Raw genomic sequence first — 13,708 nt, 5'->3', positions numbered from 1 at the left:
GTTGTAACCTCACTATCATATTTCAGGTCCAAGTGGTGGCATGTTATGTGGGAGAATAACACATTTCTGAAAACCATCTATGGTGAGCTACCAAGTTGGGTGCTTAAATTACCTTACACCATTGGGTGGCTTGATCTACACTGGTTGCTCATTTGTTACTGGGTTCATTTCTAGGTGCTGGCTTTAAGACCATAAATGACTTAACACCTGGGTACCTTAAAGACTGCTTTCTTTCATATCTCCTTCCTGAATGTTCCATTCATCATCTAAGACCATGTTCTGGATGCTTTTGCCATCTGAGCTGCAGTGGGCAACAACTAAGCGTAGGACCTTTACAGTGGTGGCTCCCCACTTTTAAATGCCCTTCTAGTTAAGATCCAATGAGTCCCATTACCTGCTTTAGGACACATGCTTATTTGAGAAATTGTCTCTTCCGTAGGAATGTAAAAGCTGTTGTCATTTATCTTCATCTTGTTTTGGTCTTATGGATTGCTGCTTTTTCTGCTTGCTTTTTTAATCTCCTTACAGTAAATTAATTGTGTTTTATTATTATGGTGATTTAATATATTGTATGTTTTTGTTTTTATTTCATTTGATATTTTATTGTCATAAGCCACCTTGAGTTCTGTTATTTTTGGGAGAGAAGGGGAAGGCAGCATATACATTTGTAAAATAATAAATACATTTTTAAAAACTCTCCCTGCCCGTCCTGCTGTTTTGCCCACAGGGGTATACAATGGTGTGGGTGAAAGGGCTAACCATGCACCTCATCTGGAAGTTGCTCAAGTGGATCTCCAGCGTAACATGTAAATTGTGCTATGGTGCTATGACGACTGAAGATAAATGTTTGTTTAAGCAGAAAATGCATTTACTCCAAGTTTTCTCATAGTGATTGCATCACGAAAATGCCAAAACATGAAGAGGGGGAGAACTCTGCTCATGATTTCAATGGGACTTTTTAGCAGTGTGATGACGCACCGTGATTTGTGGTTCTTCCCCAGCCAGCAATGGAGCAAATAGTTCCTGGAAAAAATTGTTTGTTTTTGTCTGGGAAGCAAATGGGCTGAATGTAATCTGTGAAAAAAGAAATGATCAATCAGTTTCAGTTCTAGTGTCCAGTCTTTTATGATGGCATTAATCAAGCAGCTCTTCTAGCATCCACAGTAGTGAGCCAATTCCTGAGATGGTTTTATTCTTCTATTGGAAATGTGAAATATCTTAATTTCCCAAAGTCCTTTTAGGTTTGGACTGACATAAATTCACTATACAATGGGAAAACTATTGAAGAAAATTGTCCTACCTGTGTAATTCACTCTGAACTGCAGATGCATCAAAACAATGTCACTGTTTTTTGTTCTCTTATTGTAATGGGGATTTATGATAATTTGATCGATCTCTCGGATGACTGTTTGAGGATATGATAAATTCAGATGGGTATGCAAGCCAAGAATTGCTTTCCAACGAGATGGTTCTAAATTCCTCCTGGGGATTACAGTGAATATTCTGAGTCAGAATCACCTAGAATTAAACAGACCTGAACAATTTGTGATATGTAATTTTTCTCACTGTTTACATCCTAAACCACATTGGCACAGTGGACTATGTGCAACTCTCATTCATTCCAATACGGTTGGGTTTCCAGTAAATTATAACCTGTGTTGTTGTCATATGGTTCTTTGAAATATATAAGGAGTGTTGACAATAATATTGGCCTAAATGAGTGTTCCCCAATTTTTTGACTATTACAGTCCAATTGGAGAGGCACATTCATTTCACATTCAAAAAGATACATTTACATAGTGTTGATCAGTTGTCAGAAAAATGGGTAGGCTTACCACTGTGAAACAGTCTGTTTATATTGTCTCCTGGCATCTCACCCTCCTCTTTCTCCAGTCAGCTCGTATTATGACTATAGTTTCTGAGTAATTCCCTCATGCCTGTCAGCTACAATGTGAACTACATCACTGAATGACAGTGCATCTTCATGGCACTGGGTTGGTGCAGCCTCTCTCTTCAACTCTGTGCTTTCCCTCTCTCAGGGCAGCATGGGGTGATCCCAACGCTGAGGAGGTTGCTCAGGGTTTGGGCGCGGCCATCCAGGCTCTGGAGCAATTCCTGCCCTCTTGCTGGTGGAAGGCGACTAATTGCTGGTCTCTTTCCACCAGGTTCTGCCCCTGGGTTGACCACAGATTTGATGTGGAGCGACATTACATGGCAGAAGCCCTGTGCTGGCATTGCTCCCTTTGAAAAAGTCCCTGACTTTTTCAAAATGGTGCATCACAGGGAAGCCCCACAACGGCTGCAATCCTGCGCCTGTGTCATCTAACCAACAGGGTGCAGATCCACAGCCACCACGGGGCATTCCCTGCATGTAGACAATTTTCTCTTGTTAGAAATACACACCTTACAAACATATACAATATTTTCATCATACTTACATAAGATAGACAACACACATGAGTACACACTAATCAATAAAAACAATAATACTAATCTTGTTCCATCTTAATATTAATACATATACCAAAATGTTTGGACAATGCTTTTATACTTGTGTAGCTGTTCAGAATAAAAAGTAATCAAAAAGACATGTTGAGACCTCTCAACAATTCTGTTTATCCAAAGTACTTGAATTTAAGCTTACTTAGCAAAGTGGCTCATAGAATCAGACAGTGGGATGTCAGGAATGGAGGGAGGACATTACTGATGTACTCACACCACCGCAGACATGTGAACCTGCTCCAGTACCGAATAGTTCTGAGGAAAGAGGGTCAACGCACACTTTCAGAGCAGTTCATTGTTGGGAACCGCTCAGAGAGCTTTAGTTATGGGGTGATATAGAAATATAACAAATGAAATGAAAAATGAAATGGGGCAGGATCAGCCCAGGTTAGGATTTCTTAGTGCAAACCTGCAGGTTATTGTTTGCCTGTTGCTGTTTCTTTAATGATTGAGGAGAAATTAAAGCTTGGTCAGTGACCAAAGAGGTAGAACAATATGGCTCAGCCCTGCTTTTGTCTTATGTTGTATTATGTGGGCTGTAGATTGGCTATTAAGCTGCATCTACCTTTATAAGACATGAGGTCATTCCTTAATCACACCATGGCAACACATTGGATGAGTAATGTGGATATTCAATTGATTCTAGATAAAGTGGGAACACTTAGGCTGGTACAGCATATTTAATGCAGATAACTTTACATTAATCACTCTTTATTTGCTTACATCCTATACTGTAACTGTTGAAATAAGAAGCTTCAAGTAAACTGAAGAATCACCAAGTTGGATTCCATTTTTAGTAGCAAAGAGCCTCACATATATTAGGTACATTACGAGAAATTAGTTCACATTATCATATTATGTAGAAGACTTTAGCGATGATGAATAATCTTATAAATGGATACAGAAAGCAAAAACCCAAGCAAGGGTTTAGTAGCATCTCAAGCAATATGTCTTTTTATCGCTTCAGTGCAATGTATTTAATGTAGGAATAAATATTCTAAAATTCAGTTGTGTACGTGGGTGTATCTTGACCCAGCACACTGAGTGAATGAGAAACCTGTAGTGCACTCTGCATCCAAACACAGGTTGCTCTCATTGTCTTACTGTCCATAAGTCATTTGCAAGGAATTGTGGGGTAGAGTTGGTCTCTCTAGGAATGTGGGAGTTCACTGCACCCTTTTCTCAGCAGTCTCAAAACACCCAGAGATCTGCCCAGAGTGGTTCTTCTTTTGGGCAGTATAGAAATGAAATGAAATGAAATGAATGAATAAATATACACTGCTTCTCACACATCTGGTTCTATCCTCAAATGCAGATACACACAATAAATTACCCCAAGTTCCTCTAATCTAGATCCATGTTTAGCTGGATAGGATAAGGGACTCATTGGAACAAGGCCTTACGTATTAGAAAAGGCATAAGGAGACTGCAAGCAGGATCTATTTTGCTTTTTACTAGACGTCGATAGCCACCAATTAGAGCTAGGGAGTGATAGAGTCAAAATGGTGGCTCGCGTGCAAGGCTGGTGCAAACACTGCATTGCCTGAGGTGAGTCTCTGCTGCTGCCTGCTCTCCTGGCTAGCCATAAATAGTTTTTGCTGCTTCCAAAGTGGTGACAGTGTGGGTGCTCCCATGGTTTCCAGGGCTTAATGCCACACTCTGGAGAAGGGGCCACTTTGTCTCGAATACTCATAGTTTAATGAATAACAACCACTGTCAAAAACAACCCAATGCCTAGTACCTCAGGTGCTCTCTGGGGTCACCTCACCTCACCCACAATGCCTTGCTCTGATGAAAGACCACTTTCCCAGAGTGAAATATGGCTCTGTGCTTTAGACAGCCCTGTAGGACCATTATTAGCTGCTTTTCTAGAATAAACTGGTGGCTGCAGTATTCTCTGGTGGTCTGGCTGGTGGGCAAGTGGTGGAGGCAGCTACGGGCATGTGTGATGGCAGCAGCACAGCAATGGGCAGCCTTGTGAGTGGCACATGGGGAGGGCTACATATACAATCTGGCACCTGAGCAAAGGTGCTCACCATGGCTCATGGTTGGGCCAGCCCTGCTTACAGAAGGAGCCAGTGACTGCATGAGTCATATACGAGGACAATCTGCATATACAAATACATAGTTACATATGTTTACTGTAGATCAGGGCCTCTAACCGCCTAATTTAGAAAAATAAAGCCCTTTTGTTTTTGATATTGTTAAGCAATTGGAAGTCAGAAATCCTCGCTGATCCACTGCAACTCATCCAGTGGCCTACCATAGATCCTAATTTACTTCTGCCCAATGCTTTACTTTTGCTTTCATAAATATAACATGCCTCCCAACCTACACCCTGCCAATCTCAGCTTGTATTCAAAGAAATAGAATTGCTTCTTCTGTTGCATGCATATCATTAGATTCATCAACAGCTGTTTCCTTTTGGAGAGAGATCACTGGAGACTTGAGGCATTTTGAAAGTCAAGGGTCAGATAACTTCAGGGTGCAACGTCAGGGTGTGGTGTCCCCTCCCAGCCTTGCAATTTAGGAGTTAGAAGAACCTTATTTCAATCCAAGCTCACTTCCTCTGGGCACTAAGGTGTTTCTGCAGTTGCTTTTAATGCCACTTCAGCAACCATTTGTATCTCTGGCAAAACCATTAACAACTGTCAGAAGACAGAGCTATTACAAGCTAGGGTCTGGTTAAAGGAAGTAGAAAACAACAACAAAACTTGACAGAGGCAACAAAAATAGCTTTAAAATTGTGAGATCCTTGGGAACTTGTGGATGTATGCTCCATGTATAAGATTTGGCTTCCAAAAAACATTCCAGTATGCTAACATGGAATTGCCTGGGTGCCTAAAAATTGCCCACCAAATCTTCATAACATTAATAAATCTAGATGGGAAAATAAAGAAATAGAAGAAAGTAGGGCTGTGCACAGCCTCCCTGACTCACCTCAGAGGCGAGATTCACTTCGGTTTTGCTCCTGGCTTTTCTGGGTGTCAGACATTGGACTCCCAACTCCCCACTCCCCTTCTTGCTGCCTCCTTAACCCCCACACCAGCCCTTTGCCATCCCCCCCCCCAACTCAAGAATCACCACCGGGACTTGCCTGGAAATGTGTTTTTAAACTGAGAGCCAGGCTGCAATTTATAAAGATTGTGGGTGCTCTTTAGATTTAGTATATCTATGGCTACAATTATGGGCCATTTCTCCTTTACAGCCACTGTAATTTGTGGGTATAGATATACTAAAAGTAAAGAGCCCCCATGATAACTTTAAATTGCAGCCTGGCTCTCAGGAGGTGAACACGTTTGCAGGTAAGTCATGGTGGTTCAGGAGGCTGGGGAGAGTGGGGAGGGAGGAGGGAGCCCAGGTGAGTCCAATGGACTCACCTGGATTCACAGATGGCCTTGCGCCAGCTTTCCCAGGTAGGTGGTTCACTACAAGGAGTGCCCCTGCACTTCCCCAAATCAGCCTGAGATGCCCCTGAATCAGCCCGAGATGCACCCTGATCTGCTTTGGCCTTGGTGTGTTTCTGCCTGACCCAGTGCTGCTCCAGATTTGGGCCAAGGTTGCCCAAATCAGCCCACCTCACCTCAGATTCAGGGATCCGGCCGGAGTTAGTGCACAGCCCTTGAAGAAAGGACTATAGCTAAGTTTTTCTTTTTTCAATCTTCACTTCTTTTTATGGTCTAATATGTGGAAAAAACACCATCTTTATCTCTATGTGAATTAGTGCCTTATTGTCTGTTTCTAATAAGACTGTTACTCTTAGGATGCATTGCCTGATAGTACCAGAATCAAAGAGATAAGCTGAATGTTTATGGTTCATTTCCATTAGAGCTGTTTTAAGTTTCTTTACCAGAAACACAGCAGCTGCAGTTGTATAAGTAAATGCTGACTGAATGCAATACAAGTTCCATAGGATTCCTGAACATCCACATTGCTGACTTTGAAGATTTTGCAATGTCAAACCCTTCAGCAGAGGCATAACACATCCATGAAAAAGAGTCAGAGTGACATGGACTAAATACTAAAACTACTTTAACTCATGGCTCTCCATGAAAGTTCAGTGGTAACAAAAAAATTTGCAAGTAAACTTTGTGAGGAAAAAGCAAAATGCTTATAAGTCGTGTTATGGAAAAGATGAAAATTACCCATGTACACAGTGTGCAGCTGAGACCAGCCATTCATTGCTGACAAGGGAGGCTCCACACATTGGCCTGGAATTGAAATGTAGTGAGGCCACCCACGGCCATGCACCTTCTTGAGCATCAGAGCCACCAACAATTTTTGCATTGTGCTTCTGAGTAATCAGTCTTTCGCCACATGCTATGAGTAAAATAAAAGAAAGTGTTAAAATTAAAAGCATGTCTGGAATAGAATTAGGTGGCTGATCTTTTCCAGTGATGGTGATTGGTTTGCCTCCAATCACTGACTTGTCATTATTTTCCTTTACTTAGAAGGCCTTTCAATGCCTTGGGCTAAATAAAGCTATTATTTTATTTTATTTGTTTATTTACAAAGTTTATGTACCAAACTGGATCCAAAAGGATTTCTTCTGAGTGGTAAACAATAAAAGAAGAAAACGGAATCAAAATACAGCAGTGGAATATTTTAAATCAACTTATAACATTACAGCCATGGCTGGTCAGTTAGGGAAGGCACCCCCCAAAAAATCAATGTTGGTGCTTGCCTGGTATCAAAATGCAGCAAGCTGCACAGAGAGGGAGCTAGTACTAGGGGTGTGCACGGACCCCCCGCTCCGCTTCACTTAGAGATCCGCCATTTTCGGAGCGGCCCGCTTCGCCCCGCCCCCGCTCCGCCCACTTCCGCTCTGCTCGGAGCTCCGGATCCGGAGCTCCGTTTCCCCCCCCATAGGGTTGCATTGAAAGCTAAAAAAGTATACAACTTTTTTTCTGTTCAAGTTAGAAACCTCACGTTTGGCACCATGACACCTCATGGACGTATACATACGCACACCAAGTTTCAAGCAAATCCCATCATCCCCTGATTTTTGGGGAATTTTTGAAAATGGGGCACCCCATTCACACCCCTTGGGATAGCTCTGTCAATTTGGATGTTAGAAACCTCAAACTCGGCACCATGAAAGCTTATCCATGTGTCCACATGGATGCCCAGACTCAAGGCAGTCCCATTATCCCCTGATTTTTGGCGCAGCTCTAACCTCTAACGCACCACCCATAACCCTAATTCACACCCCTTTCGATAGCTCCGTCAATTTGCACGTTAGAAACCTCAAACTTGGCACCATGATAGCTTATCCACGTGTACACATGGACGCCAAGTTTCAAGTAAATCCCATCATCCCCTGATTTTTGGCAAATTTTTGAAAATCGGGCACCCCATTCACACCCCTTGGGATAGCTCCGTCAATTTGCATGTTAGAAACCTCAAACTCGGCACCAGGACAGCTTATCTATGTGTCCACATGGACGCCCAGACTCAAGGCAATCCCATCATCCCCTGATTTTTGGCACCCCAAATCAAGTCCCATTCTACAACTACGTCAATTTGCACGTTAGAAACCTCAAACTCGGCACCAGGACAGCTTACCCATGTGTCCCCATGGACACCAAGTTTCAAGGCAATCTCATCATCCCCTGATGTTAGGGGAAGTTTTGAAAATCGGGCACTCCATTATGTCAGGGATTTAAAGTTGCAATGCAGACAGCTCAATGGGGCCAGTTCAAAGGAAATCCCAACATGCCATGAGATAACCCTAAATCTTCTTCAACACTTGAAAAATGGATTATTGAACTTGATAAAGTCTAAGTGAGTGCAGGAAGGACTTCTCCCCTGAGTCAAAGCAAGACACATACACCATCCCTGCAAGGCGGGAAGGGGAGAAGGGAGGGAAGGCAGGCAGGCAGGCAGGCAGGCAGGCAGCATGCATTGTAGTGCTGCAAGGATGGCTTGAGCACTAACGCATAGCAAACCAACCCATAAGCGGGTGCAAGGAGCAAGTGAGGCAAAGATGGCTGGTTGTTTCTTTCTAAGTCAGCAGTTACGCATTGAGGGGCACAGAGGAGAACGACTGGGAGCAAGCGTGCCGGAGGGTGCTGGGCACGAACCGCAAAGCCCATCTCCCAGGCGCCAGGCGGGCAGAGAGGCAGGCAGAGCAGGCGAGGAGTCAGTCCTAGCAGATGCCCCACCACAGCAGCACCCCGGGGGAGGCGGGCAGACAGGCAGGCAGGCAGGCAGGCAGGCTGCGGGCATTTCTTGGGGCACAAGGAAGTGAGGCAAGGATGGCTGGTTTCTAAGCCAGCACTGCAGTTAGTCACGCATTGCAAACGCAAACCATCCCAGCGAGTCGGTCACCGAGGAGGACAGGCTAGCAGAGGGGCAGGCAGAGTGACATGTCATAGATCTAGTATTGGGGAGGAGTCAGTCCCGGCAGATGCCCCACCACAGTAGCACCCTGGGTGGGCGTTGGAAAACGCCATCTTGTGGGTCCATACTTCCCCCACCCCATTTCCGGCAGGGTTGCCTGCCTAACCCTTGTGGGGATGGGAGATGGAGAGCTTAGAGTGGCAGTGCCAGCAGCAGTCTTCGGCTTTCCCCTGGAACCAGTCGCCTTGCCCGCCTCTTTCCCCAGCAGGACCGACTGGTGCTTCCTCTGAAGATGCATCTTCATGCTGCTGGTTCCATAATGCCCTGTAGATGAACCCCTGCTTAGGCTGAGTTTGCAGTGGCGACAGACAGCAAAGCGGGGATCCGCTCCCAACTCAAAGTGGTCCCACACGATGCTTGTCTTTCGCTTCCATGGTGACACCACCAATTGCCCGCCTGAGCTCTCTGGTGTTGCCACAGAAACAGGGGTTGCAGCGGAAGAGGTGTGGGATGAGACTGGGGAGAGAGCCTCGGCCTGCTGCTGCTCCTCCTCAGCCCCCACATCCTGGAGGACCACCGCCTCCTCCTCCTCCCCCTCCTCTGTGCTGAGGACCTCGTCTAGGTCCATCAGCGGGCTCATGGGCTCAAAGGATAATGAAGGAGATACTCCTCCTCCTCCTCTAATGGCACTGCTGCCACCTGCCTCTTGCAACCTGCCTCTTGCTGCCACCTGCCTCTTGCCACCTGCCTGCTTACTGGTGCCAGCCTGAGCCTTGCTGCTTTCAGCACGCCTGCTCCCTCTTCTCATGATGACTAATAAAATATTAATACTACTAATAATATGTATGAGAATATACTAATATATATACTACTAAGAATATGTAAAAGAATATAATAATATGTTTAAGAATATTACTAATAAATGTAGGGAAATGGGACAAGAAGTGTGTGTATGCTTTCAAAAGAAAGCTTTCACAAAAGCAGAAGGAACACAGTCAGGCTTTAATAGAGGAATGGGGGGACAACCAACCCAACCAACCAAACACACACTCCAAAATTTAAAAATAAAGTTTATATTAAGTCAAAGTAAGGGAAAAACACAGGGCAAACTAAGCTATAAGTCAGAAAGAAGCAAACAAACACACACACACGCGCCAAGCAAAATCCTAATCTATCTCCAAAGTCCAAACAAACACACAGCAGCCAGCAGCACTAACTAACTAAGTCTTCCCTCCACGAACGCCAACCCACAAAGAGACACAAAGCAGAAAGCTCTCAGGGTGGGTCTGCCTTAGTCCCCCCTCCGACGCTGGGATTGGAGGATGATGGTTCATGAGGTGATCAATTCTCATCAGGATTGGGAGTTGAATGTGCCTGTCATTGCTTAAAAAAAAATAAAAAAAACCAAACCCCGATTTTCAAAAAAATATTGCACGTGAACCACAGGATGCAGAAAGTTGAGAGTAGTCTCAAAATGACCCCCATCCACGACTGTCTAAGCACAAGAATTTTCAGAATGATAGCTTAAACCCCCCCCAGTTATCCCCAATTCTTTCCCGCAATGCAATCCTATGGGCGAAAAGCCGAAAATCACCGTTTGAGCCGCGCTGTTGACCCGATTTTTAAAAAATTCTAGCACGTGACCCGCACGACGCAGAGAGGTGAGAGTAGTCTCAAAATGACCCCCATCCACGACTCTCTGTGCACAAGAATTTCCAGAACGATAGCTTCAAAAACAACCTAGTTATGCGTGATTATTTCCCACAATGCAATCCTATGGGCGAAATGTTTTCAAGATGGCGACCGGAGTGCTCCGCCTGAACTAGGAGCTCCGAAAAATGGGCGCTTCTCTTCGCCTTGCTTCTAGGGGTCCGCGGTCCGCTCCTACTCCGCCTCTGGGTAAGGCGGAGCAGGCCAATCCGCTACTGCTTCTACGCTCCTAATCGGAGCGGAGCACATGCCTAGCTAGTACACCAAAGGTTTTACTCCAAGAGGTCTCCAAACAGACTGCAGATCAATGGGGGGCCATCAGGACTGTCTCATTTGATGACCTCAGTGTCTGAGCTGCCTGTTCACTCTCAAATATCCTGGACTCAAGTTGTTTAGGGCTTTATACACCAGTAACAGAACCTTAAACCTGATTCAGTAGCAGAGAGGCAGCCAGTGCAGTTCCCTCAACGAAGGACTTACATGTTGAAATATAACAGCGCTCGGCATCAGCTGCACTGCTGCATTCTGGACTATCTACAGCTTCTGGACTAACTTGAAGGAAAGCCCCATACAGAGCTTGACATTAATAGCAAATGCTGTAGCCAACCTATCCATGTTCAGGTAAGGAATACTCCCAGATTTCAAACCAGATCTTTCAGAAGGAGTGCAACCCTATCCAGAACAGGTCATAAACTCATCTCCTGGACTTGGGAACCACTCACCCACAGAGGATTCAGTTTCAGTTTATTGGCCTTCACCCAGCCCATCATTAATCACTGATCCAGGACTTGCACAGCATCACCTGATTCAGATGTCACAGGGAAATAAAGCTGTGTGTCATCAGCATACTGATGGTGCTTTGCTCCAAATCCAGGAGCTTCATGTAGATATTAACACAGTGCCTCCAATGCCCAACCTATCCTCCTCCAGCCATGAGATCAATGATATCAAAAGCCAGTGAGAGATTAAGCAGAATTAGCATGGTCACACTCCCCCTGTCCCTTGCTCAATAATGGTTAACTATCAGGGCGCAAAGGGGATTCAATCTTGTAAACAAGCCAAAAAACTGGATTGAAATGGGTCTAGCTATGGGATTATCACCAGTGGAATTTGAAGATGTTTTTAAAATGTTTCTAGGAAGTTTTTTAGGATGTTTTTAACTGTGGCAGGATCTACACTCCTGCTTATAATGGTTTATAATGGTTTTGACAACTGTTCAGGCCCAGGACACATTACAAATACCATTTTCAAACTGTTTTTAAAGTGTTGTATCCTGCTTAGTGTAGATCTGGCCAATGTATATTATGTTTTAATTGAGTATTATGTATTTTATTGTTTATTGTTGTTCCACGCCTCGATCAAAATGGAGAGGCGGGTAAGAAATAAATTTATTATTATTTTATTAGTATTATTATTTGTGGACAGCTATGATCTCTAAGATTTCCAAAAGCAATCTTCTTTGAGTTTACAGATGGCAAAGACAGGCAGCCTTGGAAACTGGCCATAATATTGTAACTCCTTTCCTTTGAAAAGCCACATAGTATGAGGCAAGATACCTTCTAAAAGCAATGAAATATTACCTTATATGGGCTGCCCTTTGGTGCCTCAAATTCAGCCAAGACAACACTTTTAGCTTCTGTTATATCTTTCTTATTCATGTTTAATGTGAAAATTATATGGTTACATATTGTGTGATCATGGAAAGCATATGTGGGTAGGCCTTCTGTGTTGACGTTTTGATTATTTTTTCATACACTTACCTTTATTGTTGCATTGCAGGTGAGTTACCATATTATTGAGACACTGAACCCTAGAATGAGAGTACAGTTATTGTTTACTACAACTTTATTAGATTGTAAGCCTATGCGGCAGGGTCTTGCTATTTACTGTGTTATCTGTACAGCACCATGTACATTGATGGTGCTATATAAATAAATTAATAATAATAATAATAATAATAATAATAATAATAACAACAACAACAACAACAACAACATTTCATGGTTTGATGGAACAGGGGCAGGGAACCTTTTTTCTATTGAGGGTTGCATCCTTTTGGAACTAGTGGTGAACAGCATTGAATACAGCTGTCTGTCATCCCCATTTTCCCCACCCTCTCCTACTCCTTCCTCTCCTTTTCCTAGAGGTTTCAACTGATCACTTGCAGAAGGCTTTTGAAAATAGGCTGAGAGCCGCATGAAATTTGAACATTTAGGACGGCAAGGAAGTTTATTCAAAATAGACCTTCCTTACCTGTTAGTGATACAGAGCTGCTAAGTGGATGCATTTCACATTTGATCAAAGCTGTGCATTCATTAGTGCCTAAATGATTTTGCTGAAGAATCTACAAAAGCAAAACAAAGCAGCCTCTCCCAACCCCTGCACTTCCATAATCGTGAATCCGAGGGAAGAAGTGCATTTTAGGATGCTCAACACTCTACCTAGTAACTGAGCAGCATTTCCTTCTTATATGTTCACACAGTTATTTGCCACTAGAGATCAGTGTGCCCAAAGATTTCAAAATTTTAGCTTGATCGAAAGCAATACCTACTTTCATAGATATAACTCTGCTTTTGCCAGGTATATCTTAGCTTTGTTCAGAAGCTTCAGAAATATCTGGCCAAAAAGAAAAAGAAGAAGACAGATTCCAGACCAGCAAAAGACCACAGATAAAAAATGAGTGGTATTTCTGTGATCCTGTGGCTAGAAAAATAATTCATCTAAGCTCTAGAAGCTGTATTTGTGCCAAAACTTAACACATCATAGATCAGTGAAGTATAATAATACATCATGGCTGAAAGATGGGGGATAAATACAAATATATATCTATATATATCTATCTATCTATCTAGCACGCAAAAGAGAAATGGAGCATTGCTTCTTTATAAATCGTCATGTCTTTATTAATAATGAACATATTTTTTATTTTCCTGAAATTCATAATAGTATGGGAATCATGACTTTATCTTAAAGTCTACTTCAGATGTTGCTTCAGTTGCAAGAAAGCTGGATCTTCTGAGCTTCTCTCCATACAGTTTGTCTGAAATTTGCATTCCTTTGGGTTGCAAAATCAAAGAAACAGATAAATAGAGAAGAATTCTAAGAAGAACCAAGAATTCTAAGGAAATACCATTTCTATACAGAAAGTTTTTCT

At 43.2% G+C, this 13,708-nt stretch overlaps 1 protein-coding gene across 1 annotated transcript in view; it reads right to left on the bottom strand.

Annotated features, from left to right (window-relative positions):
• TMPRSS15 (transmembrane serine protease 15) overlaps positions 1–13,708 on the bottom strand; it is an 81,713-nt gene that overhangs the window by 2,878 nt on the left and 65,127 nt on the right. Inside the window, exons 21-25 of the mRNA XM_063127700.1 lie at positions 12,315–12,364; positions 6,648–6,822; positions 1,301–1,482; positions 979–1,074; positions 395–397 (exon numbers count right to left, since the gene is read on the bottom strand). Coding sequence (XP_062983770.1) covers positions 395–397; positions 979–1,074; positions 1,301–1,482; positions 6,648–6,822; positions 12,315–12,364 — 506 coding nt within the window. The remainder of the gene's footprint in view (positions 1–394; positions 398–978; positions 1,075–1,300; positions 1,483–6,647; positions 6,823–12,314; positions 12,365–13,708) is intronic.

Source organism: Elgaria multicarinata, chromosome 5 (assembly GCF_023053635.1).
Source record: "Elgaria multicarinata webbii isolate HBS135686 ecotype San Diego chromosome 5, rElgMul1.1.pri, whole genome shotgun sequence".
In the NCBI taxonomy this organism is placed as follows: domain Eukaryota; kingdom Metazoa; phylum Chordata; class Lepidosauria; order Squamata; family Anguidae; genus Elgaria; species Elgaria multicarinata.
Note: the sequence above shows the minus strand (reverse complement) of the source record. Positions and strands in the feature narration are given on the sequence as shown.